The following is a 24,548-nucleotide window of genomic DNA, read 5'->3' as shown; positions in this document are numbered from 1 at the left end:
AGAAAAGTATGTGGCTGACACTGCGGCACAGCGGGTTAACACCCTGGCCTGCAGCACCGGCATCCCATATGGGCACTGCTTTGAGTTCCAGATGCCCTCCTTCCCATTCAGCTTTCTGTTATGGCCTGAGAAAGCAGTGGAAGATGGCCCCAGTCCTTGGGCCCCTGTGCCTGCGTGGGAGACCTGGAAGAAGCTCCTGGGTCCTGGCTACGGATCAGTGCAGCTCCGGCCATTGTGGCCATCTGGGGAGTGAACCAGAGGATGGAAGACCTCTCTCTCTTTCTGTCTCTGCCTCTCTGTAACTCTTTCAAATAAATAAATAAATCTTAAAAAAAAAAAAAAATCTGGCCCCGTGGACAGCAGAACAGAAGGCTGGAAAGAGCCTGCGCCTGCTGTCACAATGTGGACCCCAGGGCCAAAGTTGGGACTGTCCACATCTGGCTTTGGCACAGTAGGGGCTGGCACTGTGGTGTGGTGGGTTAAGCCAAAACCCCATGTGAGTGCCAGCTTGTGTCCTGACTGCTCCACTTCCAATCCAGTTCCCTATTAACGTGCTTGGGAAGCAGCAGAAGGTGCTGTCACCATGGGGGACCCTGTCACCATGTGGGACACCAGATGGAGATCCAGATCCCTAGTATGGCTTAGCTCAGCAATGGACACTGTGACCACCTGGGGAGTGAACCAGTGGAGGTAAGATTCTCTCTCTCTCTCCCTCTGGGCTATCTTCCACTGCTGTTCCAGGAACATTAGCAGGAAGTTGGATCGGAAGTGGAACATTTAGGACTCTAAACAGGTGCTTTTATGGAATGCTTGCATTGCAGGCAGTAGCTCAACCAACTGTGTCACAAAGTCGGCTCCAATAAAATAAATCTTCAAAAAGAAAAGAAAACAAAAAAAAAAGGCACAGTAGCCTTTTGGTTTAAGTCATTGGTCAGTTTTTCTGGGCCAAAACATTTTGACTAGCACACTCATAATTCTAACATCCAGAGATAACTGTTATTAAATTCTTAGCATGTATCCTTTTAGATTTTTTGAGCAGGAATATATACATGGATTGGAGAATACATACATAACTTAAGATATGATATTTTGGGACAGGTGTTGTAGAATAGCAGGTTAAACCTTTGCTTACATGCCAGAATCCCATATGAACACCAATTCAAGACCTGCTTGCTCTACTTCTGCTCCAGCTCCCTGTTAATGCACCTGGGAAAGCAGTGGAAGATGGCTCAAGTGCTTGGGCCCCTGCACCGACATGGGAGACCCAGAAGCAGCTCTCGGTTCCTAGCTTCAGCCTGGCCCCCTACAATCACTGCAGCCATTTGGGGAATGAACCAGTGGTTGGCAGATATTTCTCTCTGTTTCTCCTCCTCTCTGTGTAACTCTGCTTTTCAAGTAAACAAGAAATAAATCTTAAAAAAAGATATAATATGGGCCGGCGCCACGGCTCACTAGGCTAATCCTCTGCCTGTGGCGCCGGCACCCTGGGTTCTAGTCCCAGTTGCTCCTCTTCCAGTCCAGCTCTCTGCTGTGGCCCGGGAAGGCAGTGGAGGATGGCCCAGGTCCTTGGGCCCTGCACCCGCATGGGAGACCAGGAGGAAGCACCTGGCTTCTGGCTTCAGATTGGCGCAGTGCGCCGGCCGCAGCAACTATTTGGAGGGTGAACCAATGGAAAGGAAGACCTTTCTCTCTGTTTCTCTCTCACTGTCTAACTCTGCCTGTCAAAAAAAAAAAAAAAAAAAGATTTAATATTTTAAATTTAATTATTACAACACAAAGCCTGACGATACAAAAAATGCCCTATTTTCTGAAAGAGCTGCGAGGTGGAACACAGTTATCACTTGAATATATGCAACAGATTAGCGTACATGTTGGCAACCTTTTTTTTTTTGACAGGCAGAGTGGACAATGAGAGAGAGAGACAGAGAGAAAGGTCTTCCTTTGCCATTGGTTCACCCTCCAATGGCTGCTGCGGCCAGCACACTGTGGCCGGCGCACCGTGCTGATCTGAAGGCAGGAGCCAGGTGCTTCTTCTGGTCTCCCATGCGGGCGCAGGGCCCAAGCACGTGGGCCATCCTCCACTGCCTTCCCGGGCCACAGCAGAGAGCTGGCCTGGAAGAGGGGCAACCGGGACAGAAATCCGGCACCCCGACCGGGACTAGCACCCAGTGTGCTGGCGCCATAGGTGGAGGATTAGCCTATTGAGCCGCGGCGCCGGCCTTTGGCAATCTTTTAAGACATACACGATTACAGGGGAATTACCATCTCACAAACAGCAATAAGTGTGTGTGTGAATCACCTACTGCTTCTACAGCACTCCTGTGGAAGTCATCTGAGTGCTCCTGGCTTTGCACACGTGACTTTCCAATTTCATCTGGCTTAGCATAGCATGTGTGTCTGTCTGCTGGTCCCAAACTAACTGAAAACAGGAAAGGAAGGCCACTCAGAGAAGGTGAGGAAAAGGTCAAACACAGAGTTAAAAATCAGCTAAAGTCCATGACGCAAATACACCACCTGCAGATAACACAGGACTGACAACAGACCTAGGTTATCTCAATATACGGAATGACGGACTGTACAGTCCCCTCCCCATGGGGAATGCGCAACACTTTTGCACAACTCTATAAAGTGGGTGTTGCCTGACAAAAGTATATATGATGACAGTAAAAGTTTGGGAAAATGCAGAGGAGACATAATAAAAGTTTTCCTTTGCCTGACGGTATGCACATCCTGTGCAGAGGTGCGTCAGGGGCCTGAAGACACAACACGTCCTGTGCAGAGGTGCGTCAGGGGCCCGAAGACACAACACGTCATGTGCAGAGGTGCGTCTCGAGTCTGATGGATGTCCTGCGCACAGGTACCTTGCAGGACAGGATGTCCGGTGCAGAGGTGGCTCAGGCCTGACGGTGTGGTATGTGTCTCATCATGGTACACTGTCCAATTCCATCATCTGCCCTTTTTACCTCACTATTAAGCATTACCCATGTTGTGAACTTCGAGAACACTTTTAACAGTCGTACAACATTCCCTTTGTGGCTGTACCAGCATTTAAACATTTGGAAATGGAGGGGGGTAAAGTTTTTGTAAAAGCTATTTTGTGGCACTCCCATCATTCTGTTCTATTTCAAATGAACCTACTTGGGAAGTTTATATGAGTGTGGAATTACTAAACCAAAGGACACAAAAGGTTCTTTTGGAAAGAATATCACTGAAATACAGCTCTGCTGACAGAGTCTGAGAGGGCGGCAACGCATGACTGGAAATTCAATCCAAATGCCGGGTGGGCTGCAGCAGGACAGACAGGGAAGGGCTTGGGGCCGGGGCTGAGGGTCTGCAGCCTTCATTAGCTGTGGGCAACTGCTTGGCCACGGGGCCCTTGGCCTCCTCCGGCACTCTGCAGGGAGCTCCCAAAGGTGCATTTGCTAAAATCAGGGGTGACGCAGATTGGAATGGGCTTATCTTGGCTCTCTTAAAATAAGCAAGAAGGCAAAGAACAAAGGCTCCAAGAGAAGAGTGACAATGTCACACAGACTTCTCTGTTTTTTTTTTTTTTTTTTTTTTTTATTTGACAGATAGAGTTAGAGAGAGAGAGACAGAAAGGTCTTCCTTCCATTGGTTCACCCCCCAAATAATGGCCGCTATGGCTGGAACTACGCTAATCTGAAGCCAGGTGCTTCCTCCTGGTCTCCCTTGTGGGTGCAGAGGCCCAAGCACTTGGGCCATCCTCCACTGTCTTCCCAGGCCACGGCAGAGAGCTGGACTGGAAGAGGAGCAACTAGGACTAGAACCTGGCGCCCATATGGGATGCCGGAGCCGCAGGCGGAGGGTTAACCAAGTGAGCCATGGCGCTGGCCCTGTGTTGCCTTTCTGTTCACTGCTCCAGTGGTGCACTGCGGCTCAGGGCCTTCCAGCTCGTGGGCTTTCCTTTGCTTTGCCATCAGGAAGCAGACACTGAGGGTCAAGCCCGAGAGTGAGAGTCCCCCCCTTACCCTGCCAACTCACTGGCAGATGCTGCTGGCTTCTTCAAGCGTGCACAGAATCCAAGCCACCACTGCCACTCACGTCCAAACCTGGACAACGACGACGGCCCCATCTCATCAGGTACTTCTCATTTCCCATGGCTTAATGCAGGATGAGCCTTGAAAATATGTCAGCCCATTTCACTTCTCAGCTTAAAATCTTCCAACAGCAGGCTGGCGTTGTGGCTTAGTGGGTAAAGCCACACCACCTGCTATGCCAGCATCCCCTATGGGCGCCAATCCGTGCTCTGGCTGTTCCACTTCTGATTTAGCTCCCAGCTAATGGCCCAAATACTTGGACCCCTGCAACTCACATGGGAGACCCAGAAGAAGCTCCTGGCTCCTGGCTTCAGCCTGGCCCAGCCCAGGCTGTTGTGGCCATCTAGGGAATGAACTAGCAGATGGAAGGTCTCTACATCTGTACCTTTTTTTTTTTTAAGATTTATTTATTTATTTCAAAGACAGAGTTAGAGAGGGAAAGGCAGAGAGACAGAGAAAGAGAGAAGAAAGAAAGAGACAGACATTACTCTTCCATCTGCTGGTTCTCGCCCCAGATAGCCATAATAGCCAGGGCAGGGCCAGGCCGAAGCCAGGAGCTTCATCCAGGTCTTCTATGTGGGTGCAGAGGCCCAAGTACTGGAGCCATCCTCCGCTGCTTTCCCAGGTGCATTAGCAGGGAGATGAGTGCAGCAGCTGGGACTCCGACCAGTGACCATATGGGATGCTGGCACTGCAGGCGGCGGCTTAATGCAGTGCACCACAGTGCTGGCGCCAGTAGCTCAGACTTTCAAATAAATAAATAAATCTTTTAAAAAATCTTCCGGCCAGTGCCACGGCTCAATAGGCTAATCCTCCACCTTGCAGCACCGGCACACCAGGTTCTAGTCCCGGTCGGGGCGCTGGATTCTATCCCGGTTGCCCCTCTTCCAGGCCAGCTCTCTGCTATGGCCTGGGAAGGCAGTGGAGGATGGCCCAAGTCCTTGGGCCCTGCACCCGCATGGGAGACCAGGAGAAGCACCTGGCTCCTGCCTTTGGATCAGCGCGGTGCGCCAGCCGCGGCGGCCATTGGAGGATGAACCAACGGAAAAAGGAAGACCTTTCTCTCTGTCTCTCTCTCTCTCACTGTCCACTCTGTTTGTCAAAAAAAAAAAAAAAAAAAAAAAAATCTTCCAACAGCTCGCGTCCCACAGAGGGCAAACCAAGGTGCTCGCTCACAATAGCTGATGGTTCCACAGTGGACTGGGAGTCTCCTACCAGTGGGAGAGACTTCATCTTGGACGTCCAGCCTTGTTCACACCACCCCTGCCAGACTGGCCTCCTCAGGCCCCTTAACCAAGCCACTCACCTGCTGTCACAGGACTTTTGTTCTCGTTTGTCCCCCTATCATCACATTCCTGCCAAGACAGCAAATGGCCGGCCACTCTGGGCTTGCTCCATACGTGGCTCAGGTCTCACCTAGGGGTCACCCGACCAGACCCACTGTGGCTGACTACTCTGTATGAAGGACAGCTCCCGTTGCTGCCCCTTCCCTGCAGTGCGACACTCTTCAGAGCACCTGTCACCGATACCCTGCCCATTCCAGCAGAGCACACAGGGCGCATGTCTCATTTTATCATGGAGAGAAATTCAAACACACGGAGTGGCACAGCGCCACAGTGTCTGAAGACAGCGTGAGGAACTCCGCACACCCAGACCCAGCTGCAACCAAGATCAACTCAAGGCCCAACAAGATCAGGGATTTCTAAGTTCTCTACACTTACAACAGAACCTAGTGGATACAAGGCCTCCAGAAACACAGGCAGGTGAGCACACGGTCAGGCTGCCTACTTCAGAGACTGGACCTCTTGTCACTTCCCGGGGGCAGTTAACGCGGGCGGCATCACTCCTGTCCTTGCTGGAGGAAGCTGCCGTAGCGGTTCTTTTCCAAGCTCCCCTGGCACCAGCCCCAGTGAGGGCCCTGGCAGATGGCTGTGGGTCACAGCGGCGTCACCTGTCCTCTGGGAAGGCTTACACACACACCCTCATAAGGAGGCCGAGGGGCATTGCAGTCTGTTCTTGCTGCTGGTTTCCACCCACAGCACAGCAGGGTCAGCGGCCACAGGGCCTCTGAGGCCCCCAAGGGGAACCTGACCAGGGGTTTTCCAGAGCAGCGCACACACCTGTTCTTCTTCATGATGTGCTCAAAGGGCCTCAGGAAGTCTTTCTGGAAACGGAAGTTGGCTAATTCACCCTTTTCAAGGAACTTCATGGAGAGCTGCCTTAACGAGTCCACAGCAAAAATAGCCACATCTTCATTGGGGTTACAGCCAACCTGAGCAAGAAGAGACGTGAGGTGAGACAGGCACAGGTGACAAGCGCAGCCCTCCGCAGAAGGGTGGACAGCCCGCGGCTGAAACAGGCGGCCTGGGGAACACACCCGGGGGAAAGGAAACGTCGGTTCTTGGTGGTGATCTGCCCGGTTTCACTTATGGGTAATGATGAAAGGACAGGATTGCACATTTATGGAGAAATACTTTCACAAAATGTGACATTTAGTTTTCAAAAAATTATAAAACACAACACAAAACTTACCACCTCCGTCATTTTTGAGTACACAGTTTAGTGGTGTTAAGCATATTCACACGGCTGTGCAACCCATCTTCAGAACTCTTCTCATCTTGCAAAACTCAAAGTCTACACCCATCCAACTCCTCTGCAGGTGCCACTGAATACGATCCAACTGCACAGGAGGGGCAAAAGCCTCCAGTCTACAGAAAGCCTTTCCAGCCTTTCCCAATGCCTGTCACTCATTACAAACGAGGTATTGCCAGCCTTGAACGATTCCGGAGAAGCACTGAGGCTCTTCGGTCTCCTTTCTGGGGTAAGCGTCGTGGCACAGCAGGTTAAGCTGCTCAGGAGGCCACATCCAACATCAGAGTGTCTGGTTCAAGTCCTGGCTGCTCCGCTTCCAGTCCAGCTTCCTGTTAATGTGCACCCTGGGAGGCAGTGCATGATGGCTCAGGTGCGTGGGTCCACCCACATGGGAGACACAGTATTGTGGCATAGTGGCTTAGACAGCCTCCAGTGAAAACACAGTCCTAAAATGGGGTAACGTTCAAGTCCCAGATGCTTCACTCTGATCCAGCTCCCTGCTAATGAGCCTGGGAAAGCAGTGGAGGACAGCCCAAGTGCATGGGCCCCTACCAGCCGCAGGGGAGACCTGGATGGCGTGTCTGGCTCTTGGTTTCAGCCTGGCTCAGTCCCAGCTGTTGCTGAGTGAAGCAGTCATGACATACTGTAGTTAAGGTCACAGGGATTGGTGGCCAGGGGTGGGGAGTTATGGTTTTGCAAGATGAAAATGGTCTCGGCCAGCACTGCGGCGTACCGGGTAAGGCCATGTGCCAACATCCCATATGAGTGCTGGCTTAGTTGGCTGCCCACTTCTGATCCAGCTCCTTGCATTAGCCCCTGGAAAGCAGTGGGAGATGGCCGAAGTGCTTGGGCCTCTGCACCCATGTGGGAGACCTGGGAAAAGCTCCTAGCTCCTGGCTTCACATCAGCCTAGCTCCAGCCTCCGTGACCATTTGGAGAATGAACCAGTGAATGGAAGCTCGCTCTGTAACTCTACCTTTTTGTCTTTCCCTTAAAAAAAAAAAGATTTATTTTTTATCTGTTTGAAAGGCAGAGAGAGAGAGAGAGAGAAGAGAGGCAGAGAGAGAGATTCTCCATCTGCTGGTTCACTTCTCAAATGGCCACAATGGCTGAGGCTGGGCCAGGCCAAAGCCAGGAGCCTAGAGCTTCTTCTGGGTCTCCCATGTGGGTGCAGGTGCCCAAGCACTTGGGCCATCTTTTGCTGTTTTCCTAGGCACGTGAGCAGGGAACTGGATCAGAAGTAGAGCAGCCAGGACTTGAACCGGTGCCCACATGAGATGCTGGTTTCTGCCTTTCAAATAAAACAATAAATAAATCTTAAAAAAAAGAAAACCCCCCACAAAACCAAACAGTCCCACAGATCTGCTGCCTAGCAACGTGAATGTACTTAACACTACTGGACCACACACTTAAATATGGCCATGCTGGGGGCTGGCATTGTGGCACAGTGGGTTAATGCCCCGACTGAAGCGTCAGCATCCCATATAGGCGCGGGTTCTAGTCCCGGCTGCTCCTCTTCTGATCCAGCTCTCTGCTGTGGCCTGGGAAAGCAGTGGAAGATGGCCCAAGTCCTTGTGCCCCTGCACCAGTGTGGGAGACCTGGAGGAAGCTCCTGGCTCCTGGCTTCGGATCTGCACAGCTCCGGCCATTGCAGCCAACTGGGGAGTGAACCATTGGATGGAAGACCTCTCTCTCTCTCTCTCTCTCTCCTCTCTGCCTCTCCTCTGTGTAACTCTGACTTTCAAATAAACAAATAAAATCTTTAAAAATAATGGCCATGCTGGTAAACGTCACGCTGTGTGTATCTATCATAATTAATAATCTGTGAAACAAACCAAGACAGTATCGTCTGTATTTCTGTGAGTACATACGTACGTAGGTGCAGAAAAAAATGCGTGGGAGGATGTGCACCAAGCGGATGGGAACATAGCTTTGGGCAGGGCCAGCTGTGTGCAGGGAGGCGCTCAAAGGCCTTTTAGCTACAATTTCTTTAAAAGGGAGTGTGTCCATGTAATACTCATGTAACTAGACATTAATAGGGAGAGTTTCCCCTCCCAACACTCCGGTGAAACATGCTTCAGGCACATGCACCCCACGGACTGCTGCTCTGCTCAACCCAGGCCACAGCACCTGTGCTCTGGGTCAGAAGAGCATCCTGGGGGTGGTCACATGACCCAGCCTGCAAACGGGCACAAACTTACAGCTGTACTCCAAACCCATGGGAATCTCACACGCACCAGTTTACAAGGGGAGGCAGAAGATCACCCACAATGATGGAACAACGGGAGAGTCCCAGAGCGAGCAACTAGATTTTAACTGCCCTGATTCGATGGAATGGACGTTAGTAGCACAAGCTGACAACCTCGAATTGCCTAATCTCTGCCAGCCAGGCTCTGGCCCAAGCTGGCCTGTAAGTGGCTCTGGACAAGACGACGGCAGGTGAGAAAAGCAATTTGTACAAACTGATGCGTCCCCTCCCAAGACAGCAGTCCCGCCGAACCTGGGAGCTGGATTTGGAAGAGTTGATACAAAATTTGGAAAAGCACGTTTGGATTGTCATTCCTGAAAGAATCTTTGAGGAGCAGATGCGTAATACTGTTCTAGCTCCGCTGTCAGAGGTGTGGACAAGAAAACAAGCTTTGGTAACGGGAAGGGTTCACGTTTTCTTGGGCAAATTCACCTCAGTTATTTCAACTGTCCACTAAGACGCCACGTACCTAGAACGGGGGAAGATGATGCCAAGTGGGCCTGGCGACCGCAAGGGAGAGCGCTACCATTCGCTCAACAGACAGCTCGGGCTCCCGTGGCTCTCGCTCCTCTCTGACGGCTCCCATCCGAGGGAAGCCTCCCTGACCGTGCACACTCCATGGCTGGACCCCTTCCCGGCAGCTACTTGATCAGAAAATGTGGGTGACGCCCACAGGTGGGGGCCTCATCCATCCACCGCCTGACACAGGCGCTCAGGGGCTTGGTTCAGCAGACGGTGTGCCTTCATGAGTGGGTAAGAGCACGTTTTGACAACGCCCCTTCTCAGTGGGTGCTCCACTTCACGGTGCTAGCACCTGCCTGTGAGAGCCAACGGGACCCAACTTCCCTACTCCGTATCTGGTGATATCATAAAGCTAGCTTGAAAATGGCCATGGTGGGGTATTTCCCCACAGAAACTGGCAGATGCCACAAAGTCAATGACCAGCACCCCACTGAGTATCCTAAGAGCACACCAAGGGCGGGCTACCTCTCTCCTTCTCTTCAGTGTAAAAGATCTGTTCTCTTTGGGATTAACTGCTTTATACTAGCACTGTATTTTTTAAAAATATGCATTTATTAATTTGAAAGGCAAGTGATAGAAAAGGGAGGGAGATACAAAGAGAGCAAGAGAAAGACATAGATAACTTTCAGCTGCTAGCTAACTCCCCACATGGCAGCAATGGCCAAGGTTGGTCCAAGCTGAAGCCAGGAGTTGGGAACTCCAGGTCTCCCATGTGGATGGCCGGGGCTCAAGGACTTTGGCCATCATCTGCTGCTTTCCCAGGCACATTAGCAGGGAGCTGGACTGGGAACAGAGCAGCCGGGTCTTGAACTGGCACTCTGATATGGGCTATCAGCATCACCCAGTGGTGGCTTAACCCACTACGCCACAATACTGGCCCCTCACGAACACTGTTTTTAAATGTCTGTATTATAACTTGTCGTCTCCAGGTCGGAGGGATTTTCTGAGATCGTGCAATGTGTTTTGGTAGGCAACGGTGTCGTCAAGCTAATGAATTTCCCTCAAGCAGCAGATGACATCACAGATACATACACACGTATATTCTGATTGCTTTTTCTTCAAATTCATAAAGTTGTGGTAAAATGCATGCCTCATTTTTAATTTATTCAATATATGTGAGTAGAGGCCGGCGCCACGGCTCACTAGGCTAATCCTCTGCCTTGCAGTGCCAGCACACCGGGTTCTAGTCCCGGTCTGGGCACCGGAATCTGTCCCGGTTGCCCCTCTTCCAGGCCAGCTCTCTGCTGTGGCCAGGGAGTGCAGTGGAGGGTGGCCCAAGTGCTTGGGCCCTGCACCCCATGGGAGACCAGGAGAAGCACCTGGCTCCTGCCATCGGATCAGCGCAGTGCGCTGGCCACAGCGCGCCAGCCACGGCGGCCATTGGAGGGTGAACCAACGGCAAAAGGAAGACCTTTCTCTCTCTCTCTCACTGTCCACTCTGCCTGTCAAAATAAAATAAAATAAAATAAAATAAAATAAAATAAAATAAAATAAAAATAAAAAATAAAAAAAATATATATGTGAGTAGACAGCTGACTCTACAAAAATGAAACCTCTAGAAGAGAAAAAAGTTAATTCCGTGTGAGTTTTATCACTCCTCCGGTGGATGTCCTAGCTCCACAGGAAACATTAATCCTAGGCACTGAAAACAGGGCCAGTTCTTTCTGGCTTCTCTCTGTTTTGGACTTAGTTGCCTACACGTTTTCCCATTTTCCCTGATGCCAGGTTACCTTATTGAAGTGGTCTCCGACCACGTGCCATATGCGAGACCACTGCAGCCGGATGCGGTTCATGTTGTAGTAGGAGATCTCCACGATCTTCTGCAAGCTGAACATGCGAGGGTGGTGGGGGGAAGCCAGTTCATCCATGGACACAGCACACAGCCAGCGGACAAAGTCAACTGCAGGCCAGACCCGACAACACACGTGAGGCCTCGTTAGTAACAGTCAGACAGCCACAGCGGGAGGCTTCTGCAGGTGTCACAGGCGAGGCACATACGTACCTATTGCATTCCCGTCCAGTCTGGTAGATCCAGTGAAAATCCTAGGAAGACAATTTCAGACATATAGCATAAAAATTAGATTCTAGGAGCTGAAGTTCTTTAAGCACTCAGAAAAGGCAGAGCATGAAACATTTTAGGTCTGGCATCTCCACAGTAATAAATGATGAGGCACCACAAAGACACACTGGTCAATGAGCTGAGAGCAGAAAAACCTATACGGAGAGAAAGAGGAAGACGTGCATCCAGAGTGGGGCACAGGACACGTGGCTGATGGGAACTGATGGAGTGAGAACTGCTCCACTTAAAAAAAAGCTGCTCTTCCATAAGAACAAGAATGCTGGCAAAAATGACCAAAATCTTCTTTCTTAGAACTGAACTCCTGAAATTAACCAAAGGCATACAAAAATCCAAGGAGTATATATTTAAGAAAAGTGGTTGAATCTTGGTTTGAAGAGTGAGAACTGCGACATTTTAGCGTGGTCCATTTCCATTATCTTCTACCTAGTTCCACAGGAAGCCTTAAAAACCCAACAGCATCAACACAAAATGGTAATTGTGAAACCAGCCAACCAGCAGCCACCGCGGGGAAGGATGGTCATACGTTCCCCAAAACTACCATTCTCAGAGCTGACATTATTTGACCCAACTCAGAACTCACTCAGCGCCAATGGCCTTTCCTATGGAAGTTTTTATCAAAAATAATCACCAGGAAGATCTCAGAACGCAGGAGGCTTTGAGAAGCTCCAGGGGTTCTGGGAATCTGGACAGCTGCCCACACGCAGGCTGTGTGCCCGGCAGGCAGACTCGAGGGCAAGCTCTCACCGCTGGCTGCCCTTGGGGCGAGGCCGTGTTGTGAGCTGCCTGCCTGGGAGCTGAAGGAGCCCTGCTCACTCGTGCAAGGTCCCTCGCAAGCAAGGCTGGACACTTAGCAAAGGTTCCAGGCACTTAAGGAAACCTCTGACCACAGCGACTAACAAAGCAGAGACTTGAATGGCCACGTGCCAGAAAGCACACAGACTTAACACAGTTCAGGAAAGCCAGGAGAGAAACAGCGAGAATAACAAACAGCCCAGGAGGGGGAGCTGGCCACCCAATGCTGCTTCACCATATTATTATTTTAAAAACAGCTTAAAAAGTTTACCTATTTGAGCAGCAGAGACACAGGGCGATCCCATCTGCTGGTTCACTCCCCACATGCTGTAATGGCTCTGGGTTGGTCTAGGGGTCAAAGCTGGGGAAACTGGAATTCAACCCAGGCCTCCCACACGGGTGTCAGGGACCCGGGCACTGGAGCATCAGTGCTGCCTGCAGGCCTGCATCAGCAGGAGCCCAGCAGGAGCTGGAGCCTGGTGTCCAGTCCAGGCCCTCTGATGTGGGATGCAGGTATCAACTGCTGGCCAAACACCTGCTCCCTTATGTTATTTTAAATGTCCAGTTATGAATTTAAAAAAAACATTGGAGCCAAGCAAGGAAACAAGAAGAGATGAGTTATTAACAAAAAGAACCAGTCAACACAGACTGTTGCCAAGAAAGCCTGGGTGCTTGAGTGTACCAACGATTTAAGTTACTTAAAATACACTCAAAAACTAAAGGAAATCATGTTTAAATAACTAAAGAAAAGTATGAACACAATGTGTTACCAAACAGAGAATTTTAATAGAAAGAAATAATTTTTAAAAATCAAACGGAAATTCTGGAGTTGAAATGATAAAGCTGAAATGAAAAATTCACTGGAGGGCTTCACAGCGAGTTTTGAGCTGGCAGAAGGAAAAACCCAGCGGACATGAAGATAAGTTGAATGAGCTGGTCTAACGTGCTGAACAAAAATGAGAGAGAGAGAGAGATGGACACTGGCACAGTGGTTAGGTCCACTCAGGATGCTTGCATCCCATGCTGGAGTGTATAGTCTGAGTCCCCATTCTGCTTCCAATCCAGCTTCCTGCTAAATGCACACCCTGGGAAGCAGCAGGTGTCAGCTGAAACAGTTGGGTCCCTGCCATCCGTAAGGGAAATTCTGGCTTTGGCCTGGCCCAGCTCAGGTTGTTTGCAAGCATTTGGGAGAATGAACCAGCAAATGGAAAATATCTGTTTATCACTCTGCTTTTCAAATAAACTAAAAAAAATAAAATAGACACGTGAACTTAAAGTTATCTGTCTGATCTATATTTCTTAAAAAATCAAAAAGAATTTAAAAAAATGAACAGAGCCTTGCAGACCTGTGGGACACCATCAAGAACGCCCCTGACGGAGAGGGGAAGAATGAGGCTGAACAAACACTTAAAGAAACAGTGGCTGAACATCTCTCAAGCTGATGGAAGACAACACAGCCAAGGATCTCAATAAACTCCTAGTGGACGGGAGTCAAAGAGGACCATACCCAGACATGCCACGGTTAAACTGCTGAAAGCCAAAGACAACGAGAGGTTAATGAAATCACAGAATCTGGGAGGCATTGGGGCACTCACAGATTAGCAACCAAAAATTCTATACCCAGTAAAACTATCTTTCAAAAAGGAAGGAGAAACAAGAGATCCGTAGGTAAGCAAGAATTAACAGAATTCACCACTGGTAGATCGGGCCTATAAAAACATACTAAAGGAAGTCCCTCAAGTTGAAATGAAAGGAAACTTAACAGTCACTCAGAACAACACAAAGAAATAAAGAACACTAATGAGGGTGACTACAGAGGGAAAAACAAAAGGTATGGTTATGTACTTTGCTTGCAACTCTCTTTAAAGTCCATTCGATGGGAAATGTAGAGACTTCAAAGATGTATTGGTGGGCAAATATTTATAAATATAATGTGACAGCACATATCAGGGGAGGAAATGCAGTGACATGAGAGGCAAGGTTTTCTATTCTATTGAAATTAGCTCAACTAGAATATTCACAATTAAGATACTGCTGGGGCTGGCGCTGTGGCGAAGCAGGTAAAGCCACTGCCTGCAGTGCTGGCATCCCATATGGGCACCGGTTTGGGTCCCAGCTGCACGGCTTCTGATCCAGCTCTCTGCTATGGCCTGGGAGAGCAGCAGAAGATGACCCAAGTCCTTGGGCCCCTGCACCCACGTGGGAGACCCGGAAGAAGCTTCTGGCTCCTGGCTTCAGATTAGCACAGCTCCAGCCGTTGCGACAATCTAGGGAGTGAACCAGCGGATGGAAGACCTCTCTCTCTGCCTCTGCCTCTCTCTGTAACTCTGTCTTTCAAATACATAAAATAAATATAAAAAAAAAAATCAGCACAAGCAAAGCTTCTTCCTTTTGACATACTTTGTCACAATGTTGTTTATATAAAGTCACATTTTTTTAAACGTCGAAATTCAAAGGAATGTGAAAGTTGTTGTGGATCACGCACACTATATTTCATCTTTTTTTTAGGATTTATTTATTTATTTGAGAGGCAGAGTTACAGAGAGAGGCAGAGGCAGAAAGGTTTTCCATCCGCTGGTTCACTCCCCAGATGCCCGCAACGGCTGGACCTGGGCCGATCTGAAGCCAAGAGCCTCTTCTGGGTCCCCAACGTGGGTGCAGGGGCCCAAGGACTTGGGCCATCTTCCGCTGCTTTCCCAGGCCATAGCAGACAGCTGGATCAGAAGTGGAACAGCTGGGCCTTGACCATATGGGATGCCGGTGCTGAAGCCAGCAGTTTTACCTGCCACAGCACTGTCCCCTATCTTTAATCTTTCTTAGCTTGAGTAATCTGGAGCTGACAACATCACAGCTGTGAAATTAGGAATCATTCATGCCTAGTAGCGACACAGAGGATGTCAAGCCACTGGATGGACAGTCTAGCCTCACTGCAGGATGAAACCATTACCTGTCCACAGCCACAACCACACTCTGAGAGCTGGTCTCCCCGACTGATTCCTGGAAGCTGGCCATCTGTCTTCTGTCCACTCCACCACTCACCAAATTACCTGAAACAGGAGGCGCAAAATCAGAGCGCTGGAAAACGGTCACGTACTCAGAACCAAGTGTCCCGTGCATCGATGGGCAGAGACAGGGACGTACATGGGAACGGTGCACAGGTAAAACGGCAGAACCCCACTGGCGACACGAGGTTAAATGTCCGTGCTGGCGTTTAAACTACATCCGTATTCAGACGCTCTCGTCGTGCGGGCTCCCTCTCCCTAGTCTTTAGGTTTTATACTACGAGGAGCCTGTCTTTAGAAAAGCATGTCGCGGCTCACAGCATCGGACGCCTGGCGGACTTCTCAGTCTCATCCGGGTCGTCCTCAGGAGCCTCCCTTGGCAGCCGGAGTCCCCGCCTTTCACCTTCCCACTGCACGGGACCCAGCAGCCTTCTCTGCAAGCGGATGGTCTGGGTTTGAATCCCGCTTCTTGCGGTGTGGCCTTGCTCAATGCACTTCACCCCATGCCTCAGTGTTCTCCATTGCCAAGTGGGAAGAACAGTGACACTGGACTGTTGAGGACGATTGAGGTCACAGCGCCCAGAATGTGGCCTGGCACACCTGCTCGCCCCACTTCCTGAAAGCTCCCCAGGTGAACTCAGGAGGTGCCGGATCTACCCTTTGATTCCAGACACACACACATACCCTCTACTCTCAGGAACTAAAGCTGTAGCCTTTTAAAGCAAACGGCTCTCCCTGCTCTGGTACGGTTCTAAGGACAGAAAGAAAAGTAAGGCATTCTGCTGATATGGGGAACACAGAGAGTTTACTCAGCAGCGGAAACACAATTCAGAGAGCTGAGGCAGCGTGTTCACTTACATAAATGAAGGCCCTGCCGGCCAGCCACCAAGTGGTTTACAAGCCGGTCCTGCCGAGAGGAGTTTTATCCTGGTTAATCCGGGAATCCACAATGGCCAGCCCTGGGGCCAGCTGACTTACCCAGGCCAAGGCCCATGAACTCTTCTCCCGCCAGCGTGTGGCCCTTCAGGCTCCCTTCTCTCTCTCGGCCGGACCCGGACAGGTAGCGAGTCTTCACGCCAGTTCCTATCAGCTGAGCGAGCTCTAGCTGGCTGATGCATTTCAGGATCTAAGGAAAAAAGAATCGTGTCTCCACTTTACGCTTGTACAGGTCGCTGCCGTCCTAAGTCAGCCACGCAGCTGTTCTTCCAGGCCAGCAGTGTCTCAAGGGGGACACAGCATCGGGGGTCTTAGGACGGCTTCCCTACAGCACTCAGCAGGCGGTACCAAGAGTCCTGGTGACACAGCCCTTCAAGTGTGGGTCTTGAAGACAGATTCCACCATTTATGATTTTTAACTATTAAAAAGGGAAAAGGGCAGATGTTGGGCCTAGCGGCTAAAACATCTATGTTCCCTGGGTACCATACGCTGCTCTAGCTTCCCCCTAATGCAGACCCTGGGAAGCAGGAGTGATGGCTCAGGTAGTGAGGTTCCTGCCAACTCCAAGGGAGACCTGGATTGAGATCCTGGCCAGCGGCTTTGGCCCTGCCCAATCCTGGCCACTATAGCATTTGGAGAGGGAACCAGTGGATTGGAGCCTTCTCCCTGTGTGTCTGTCTCCCAAATAAGATCAATGGAAATTTAAAGAAACAAAAAAGGCAAAGAGCAAACGAGCACAGGAAAAGCTGGTACAAAGGAGTCAAGCCATTAACGATGCTCATGCAAATGTAGAGTAAAAAAGTATGTGACTGGAGCAGGGGACTCTACCCACCATGCCACCGTCCAGTCTGATCTAGGTCCCCCAGGTTCCCTGTCACTCTCTCCCCTCAGATGTAACACAGCAGTGGCACTGCTGCGACCTCTGGTCCCACCCCAGGGCCTTTGCACTCGCTGTTCTGGTTGCTGCTTCCCCGAGACTCCCTCAGTTCCTAGCACAGACACACGTGCTCCCCTCAGAGAGCCCTTCCTTGACCGTTCTGAGATAATGGCACCCCCAGCACCACCTGCTGTCACTTTCTTCCTCAGCACTTCCTACTCTCTGGCATTATCACCACGGATTTATTGGTTTGTTCTCTCTTGCTCAAGCTGAATCTCCAGCCCTTGAAGTGCTTGGCAGTACGACATGGTTCACTGAGCGAATGGGCCCGCGCCCTGGAGCAGGTGAGTGCTGGGAGCCAGGCGATCTCCCAGCCCTGGGGGCTCTGGTGCACCTGCACACATGCCCTGTCTCACCTGAGGCGTGACGGCTTAACAGAAACCCATCCCAGCTTCTACCACGGAAACGCTGGCAGCACAGGGCTCTCAGGAAAACCCTTCCCCCACCAACTGCGACTATGTGCTGCCCTTAGTCCATCCCACGTCCCGGCTTCCAGGACACCACTGGGTAGTGGCCAAGTAGTCTTACCTGTAAATCACCCTCTTTTTGACTGAGAAATGTATTTAATTGCAGCAGAGGGACTCTCCTGCCTGCTCTGCTCTGGCTATGGTCTTGAATTATCACTATCAATGTCCTCCCTCTTCCAGAAGCCTGCGGTGGCCAGAACCTCAGGACGTCAATAGCACTGCAAGGCCAAGGACTTGGTGACTCTAAGCTGATGTCTCAAGGTTTCCGGCCGCCTACATGGCTAACTCATGTTTTAAGGCTGCCAGGTGGTGACATATTTGGGGAAATCAGCAGAAGCCCCACAGGTCCACACCTCCCAGGCTGGAAAAAAAGTTCTTGACGTTCTCCAGAGCTGACACAGAGAAAGGAAAGGCAGGGCCAAGAGGGACAGAGATGGGGGCTGGCGCGGTGGCTCAGCGGCCTCAGCACTGCCTGCAGTACCAGCATCCCATGTGAGCTCCAGTTCAAGTCTCGGCTGCTCCACTTCTGGTCCACTCTCTGCTAACATGCCTGCGAAAGCAGCAGAAGATAGCCCGAGTACTTGGGCCTCTGACACCAACATGGGAGACCCAGCTGGAGTTCCAGGCTCTTGGCTTTTGCCTGGCCCAGCCTGGCTGATGTAGCCATTTGGGGAGTGAACCAGCAGATGGAAGATCTCTCTCCCTTCTGTCTCTCCCTCTCTGTAACTCTGCCTTTCAAATAAATAAATCTTAAGAGGGACAGAGATTTGTGCCTCGATGACAATGATAACACCAACACTGCTGAATTCTTACGCTGTGTCAAATACGGCCCTAAGCCCTCCACCCTTGTAACCACCTACAAAGGTTGTGCAGACGAATGTGACCTGCCCACATCACACAGGCAGGAAGAGCCGAGGCCACGCACTGGACCCCGGCAGCCTGGCTCCCAAGCCTGTATGCTGGACCACTGGATCCACGAGCAGGCAAGCAGCCGACAGCAGGATTCTGTCTGGGTCACACAGTCCCCGCCACGGTCCATGGCTCATCTCTACTCTTTCACAGTTTTCTCTCTCAGCAGATAGGAGAAAAATTAGAAATTAAGGGAAAAGAAGAAGAAAATAGTCTCTACAATGCCACCACGCAGACAGGACACGAACACCCTTTCAGAACCCTCGCTCTGTACGTGTGCCACAAGGGATGATGGTTCACAATGCCGCAGTACTTTTACTTTTTACTTTTTGTGCCGTGACCACCTTCCCACAACAGAGCCTTCCACAACATCCTTCTTCTTCCGTATCTGTTATTTATTTATATGTTTGAGAGGCAGAGAGAGAGAGAGAGACAGAGAGACGAGAATACTCTCTACTGATTCACTCCTCATTGTCCACAGTGGCTGGAGGCGGAGCCAGGAGCTCTATCCAGGTCTCCCACATGGGTGGCAGGGACCCAACCACTTGAGCCATTACCTGCTACCTTTTAGGGTCTACACTGGAGGACAGCTGGAATTAGGAGTAGACCCAGGAACTCTGAAAGGAGACACAGGGTCTCACCGCTGGCCAGACGCCTGTCCGCCCCTCCTGTGCTCTCTCTTCATCCACAGGCCCCTTGTCAGAAAGTCATAGACAACAGAAGTAAAAGGAAGGTAAATTTATTTTGGGGCAAAACACTTTGGAAATCCATACAGTTTCTTCTCCATACGCATTGTCCATGAGCTTTCTGAAGTGTCCTTGTATGCATGGATTTCAAAATTTTTTCCTCCAAAATTATCTTTTAGTTCTACTTTCCACGAACCTGCTGAGGTACGCTTACGTTACTTTTCTGCAGTTTACCTGCTGAAGGCCTGGTCACCAGCTCCTGGGCCTCCTACAGCCTAGACTTTGAGGCTGCGTTCTCAGACTCCCACCACCATGCTGCCGTGTCCCTCCCATTGCCTGAGAACTCACAGGGAGGCTTGCCCTGACTCAGGCAGGCCTCTGGGACGAGGGTCGCTCAGCCGGCTCTACACGTCCATTTGGGAGTGCCCAATGCCTGCCTGTATCCTGTCAACACAATTTTTTTTTTCTGAAGTATCCATTCCTCTTCCATTTTTTTTAAAACTAGGTTTTTTGTTTTTATATCTAACTTTATCAAATTCTAGTCTCTTGTTTGTTTTTTATTTATTTTTATTTGAAAGGCAGAGAGTTACAGAGAGGCAAAGACAGAAAGTCTTTCATTGCTGGTTCACTCCCCAGATGGCTGCAATGGCCCAAGCTGGGCTGATCCAAAGCCAGGAACCAGGAGCTTCTTCTGGGTCTCCCACGCGGGTGCAGGAGCCCAAGGACTTGGGCCATCTTCTACTGCTTTCCCAGGCCATAGCAGAGAGCTGGATCAGAAGTGGAGCAGCTGGGACTTGAACCGGTGACCACATTGGGTGCTGCACTGCAGGTGGCAGCTTTACCCGCTAAACCACAGCACAAGCCCTTGTCAACATTATTTAAAATAGCCCTAAAATGGTCTATGGGAATGCTGCACCATAATTGTTTTTAAAAAGAATCTCTTGGTGTATTAAGCTTTTGTAAATCCAATCTTTCCCCTCGAACAACTAAAACTGATGATATCCTTCCCCCATCAACCCTTTTTCTTAAAGATTTATTTATTTGGGCCGGCACTGCAGCTCAATAGGCTAATCCTCTACCTGCGGCACCGGCACACCAGGTTCTAGTCCCGGTCTGGGCGCCGGATTCTGTCCCAGTTGCCCCTCTTTCAGGCAGCTCTCTGCTGTGGCCCGGGAGTGCAGTGGAGGATGGCCCAAGTGCTTGGGCCCTGCAACCCATGGGAGACCAGGAGAAGCACCTGGCTCCTGCCTTCGGATCAGCGCGGTGCACCAGCGGCCATTGGAGGGTGAACCAACGGCAAAAGGAAGACCTTTCTCTCTCTCTCTCTCTCTCTCTCACTGTCCACTCTGCCTGTCAAAAAAAAAAAGAAAAAGAAAAAGAAAAAAAAAGATTTATTTATTTGAAAGTCAGAGTTACAGAGAGAGAGAGAAGGAGGGAGGGAGGGAGATCCATCTGCTGGTTCACTCCCCAGATGGTTGCCACCCCCTGTAACGTGGGTGGCAGGGGCCCAGGACTTGGCCCACCTTCCACTGCTTTTCCCAGGCCATCAGCAGTGAGTCGGACCACAAGTGGGGCAGTTGGGTCTCAAACCAGGCCCATATTGGGTGCCAGGGTGGCAGACGCTGGTTTTATCCACTACACCACAATGCCAGCCCTAATGAATGTCCTGTTAAGCACGTCTTTGTACACTTAATTACCTACTGCCTCAGGTGAGAATCTTAAAATATTCACTGGCACTCTCCCTTACAGACAGCTCTTTGTGAAGACTGACCATTTATTTGAAGATATAATTAGAAACTGAGCTCCTGGCTTTGTGCACGTATGTAGTAACTGTGAGAGCCCCCTGGGACTGTGTAAGGGCTCGGGAAACAAGGCAGTAACATGGGAAGAAACCACAACAAAAGTGCACTCCTGTGGGGACACTGGCCACTGGGTATGGGGTTCACAAGTTGAAGTGCATCTGAACTTGTCTTGCCTTTGCAGCCCAGAAGTAAAGTCGAGCTTTAAGAAAAATGGAAGCGACTGAGAGAGACTGATTGACACTGGTGTCGTGGGTCAAGTTTCAGCCTGCAGCACCGGATCCACATGGGCGCAGGTTCAAGTCCCAGATGCTCACTTCCAATCCAGCTCTCTGCTGCGGCCTGGGAAAGCAGTAGAAGATGGCCCAAGTCCTTGGGCCCCTGTACCTCTGTGGGAGACCTGGAAGAAGCTCCTGTTCCTGGCTTCGGCTTGGCCCAGCCCTAGCTGTGGCAGCCATTTGGGTGTGCACCAGTGGGTGGAAGATCTCTCTTTTTCTCTCTCTCCCTCTCTCTGTAACTTAGTCTTTCAAAAAAATAAAAGCAAATCTAAAAAAACGGGTTTGGGGAGGAGATGCCAGGAGTCACCCTGAGAAAAGCCGGTTCAGAGACACACACCTCGTGCCAGGAATTGCCCAGGTAGTTGCCGTCAGTGTGAGCTACTGTGATGAGCGTCTTTATGGTGTCGATGTTCTTCTGCTTCATCTCGGTGATGCTGGAGCTGGCCGTCAGCAGGGAGAAGCGCGCAAGAGCCTGAACGTAGGCATCACGTTCCAGCTGCAACAGAAGAGCGAGAGAGCACACTGACTCCACCCTCAGCACGGCCATTTTCACACCTGTGGTGTTGAGCCCTGGGCTTCTCCGACACTTTCCCCACAGGCCCAGGCTGGCTTTCTGCACATCCACGCGACAGCTTCCCCCTGCTGGGGTTGTCTCATCTGTGGACCACCCCGCGGAGGCCCCTAGGCCCCTAGCCCTTTCCTTTCCAAGCAGCCTGAACAAATGTCCTGTGTTCCTTTCTCTCTGCAGAACAGTAGGACCATGGCATAAATTCTAACAAAGGTTGAATATCCCTTAACCAAAAAGCTATTGTTTTGGATTCTTTTCATATATCTGAATATTTGCATATACGTGAGTTATGTTGGAAATGAGAACCAAGTGTAAACATGAAATCCATTTATGTTTTACATACATCTTATACACATAGCCTGTAGCAATGTTATACCACATTTTGAGCATGCTTGCATTTTGACTGTGACCTGTCACATGAGGTCAAGTGTGGAATTTACCATTTGAGGTGTCATGTCTGCTGAATTTTTTTTCCTAGAAACTTCTTTTAAGATACACAAACTTCATGTGTTTCATATACACAAATTTAGCAATACGGTGATTCCTCCCACCCTGCCTTCCCCCCTTCTTCGTCCTCCCTCTTTCCCCTTATTTTCTACAAAGGTCTTTATACTCGTAAGATTACCCATACACTAAGTAAAGAGTTCGACAAATAGTATGAAAAAATAAATAAGCTGTTCCTCAATGGTAGAGACAAGGGCTGCTCAAAGTCACTGCATCTCACAGTGTCAATTTCCCTTGCACAGATTACCTTCTGGGGCTCTAGTAGTTACCACAGATCAGGGAGAGCATACAGTGTTTGTCCTTTGGGACTGCCTTATTTCACTAAGCACCACGGTTTCCAGTTGTACCTATTTTGTTGCAAAGGACAGGATTTCGTTTTTCTAATCGCTGCATAGTATTCCACGGTGCACAAATGTGATAATTTCTTCATCCAGGCTTCAGCTGATGGACACCTGGGCTGACGCCATATGTGGAATGAGCTGCGTGCTTAGAATGGTTTGGATTTGGCAGCATTCTGGATTTGGGATTTTCTTTTCTTTTCTTTTCTTTTTTTTTTTTGACAGGCAGAGTGGATAGTGAGAGAGAGAGACAGAGAGAAAGGTCTTCCTTTTTCCGTTGGTTCACCCTCCAATGGCCGCTGTGGCCGGTGCATCGTGCTGATCCGAAGCCAGGAGCCAGGTGCTTCTCCTGGTCTCCCATGGGTTGCAGGGCCCAAGCACTTGGGCCATCCTCCACTGCCTTCCCGGGCCATAGCAGAGAGCTGGCCTGGAAGAGGGGCAACCGGGATAGAATCCGGCGCCCCAACCGGGACTAGAACCCGGTGTGCTGGCACCGCAAGGTGGAGGATTAGCCTGTTAAGCCACAGCGCCGGCCCGGATTTGGGATTTTCTAAAATGCTCAACCTGCTCATGCAGTCCTGCAAGGTGGGTCATGCTCTCTAGTTCATCAGCAAGGAAGTGAAAGGGCTTTTGGACAGGCAAGCTGGGTGAAAGTCATGTGGCTGGAGAGGGAGCAGAGCTGGGATCTGAAATCAAAGCGCATGGCTGTTCTTGCGCCAGCAGCACATACACTAAAACCGAATGCAGAAAAGATTACCACGGCGGCCCCTGCACAAGACTGACATGAACGTTCACCGAGTGTTCCATATTTAAATAAACAAAAATGGGGGCCCACACTGAGGCATAGTGGTCTAAGCCTCCACACATGGCACCGGCATCCCATATGGGTGCCAATTTGAGTCCCGGCTGCTCCACTTCCAATCCAGCTCCCTGCTTATGGCCTGGGAAAGCAGTAGAAGATGGTCCCAGTGCCTGGGGCCCTGCACCTACGTGGGAGATCTGGAAGAAGCTCCTGGCTCCTGGCTCCTGGCTTCAGATCAGTTCAGCTCTGGCCACTGCGGCCATCTGAGGAGTGAACCAGCGGATGGAGGACCCCTCTCTCTCTCTGTCTCTCCCTCTATCTATAACTGCCTCTCAAGTAAATAAAATTTAAAAAAACCAAAAAACAAAACAAAACAAAAATGAGCCAGTGCTGTCGTGTAGTGGGTTGAGCCTCCACCTGCAATGCTGGATCCCATGTGGGCACTGGTTCAAGTCCCTGCTGCTCCAATCCTGATCCAGCTCCCTGCTAATGGCCTGGGAAAGCAGTGACGATGGCCCAAATACTTGGGTCCCTGCATCCATATCGGATTGGCCCAGCTCTGCCTTTGTGGTCATTTGGGGAGTGAACCAGCAGATGGAAAACCTCTTTACCTCTCTACCTCTCTTTGTAACTCTGCCTCTCAAATAAATAAATAAAATAAATCAAAGCCTGTGGTGGTCTGGGTAAGGAACAAAGGCTGAATTTTTCAAAATGAATGCAGGCAAATTCTGACTTAAAAAAAGCAACACACAGGACTGGTAACAACCTTCTGTTCTTGTGAATTTAGGAACTCTATTTCATTTATTTGCTTGAATTTTTCAGGATTTCACATGTATGTCTACATTCAACTACTTGTTTCCCCAGACAAGAATGGGAAATAAGAGAAATAATAATAAAAACTGATTTGAGGGGGCCAGTGGGTTAAGACACCACCTATTAACACCAGTATGCCATATAGGTGCCAGTTTGAGTTGTGGCTGCTCCACTTCTGATCCAGCTCCCTGCTAATGTGCCAGGAAAAGGCAGGGGA

At 50.2% G+C, this 24,548-nt stretch overlaps 1 protein-coding gene across 2 annotated transcripts in view; it reads right to left on the bottom strand.

Annotated features, from left to right (window-relative positions):
- Positions 1-24,548, bottom strand: part of ARFGEF2 (ADP ribosylation factor guanine nucleotide exchange factor 2) — a 116,586-nt gene that overhangs the window by 28,598 nt on the left and 63,440 nt on the right. For both annotated transcript variants that reach the window (XM_062204325.1, XM_062204326.1), the window contains exons 21-26: positions 21,644-21,802; positions 16,273-16,420; positions 15,240-15,339; positions 11,423-11,463; positions 11,151-11,320; positions 6,179-6,330 (exon numbers count right to left, since the gene is read on the bottom strand). In XM_062204325.1, coding sequence (XP_062060309.1) covers positions 6,179-6,330; positions 11,151-11,320; positions 11,423-11,463; positions 15,240-15,339; positions 16,273-16,420; positions 21,644-21,802 — 770 coding nt within the window. The remainder of the gene's footprint in view (positions 1-6,178; positions 6,331-11,150; positions 11,321-11,422; positions 11,464-15,239; positions 15,340-16,272; positions 16,421-21,643; positions 21,803-24,548) is intronic.

Source organism: Lepus europaeus, chromosome 10, assembly GCF_033115175.1.
Source record: "Lepus europaeus isolate LE1 chromosome 10, mLepTim1.pri, whole genome shotgun sequence".
NCBI lineage: Eukaryota > Metazoa > Chordata > Mammalia > Lagomorpha > Leporidae > Lepus > Lepus europaeus.
Note: the sequence above shows the minus strand (reverse complement) of the source record. Positions and strands in the feature narration are given on the sequence as shown.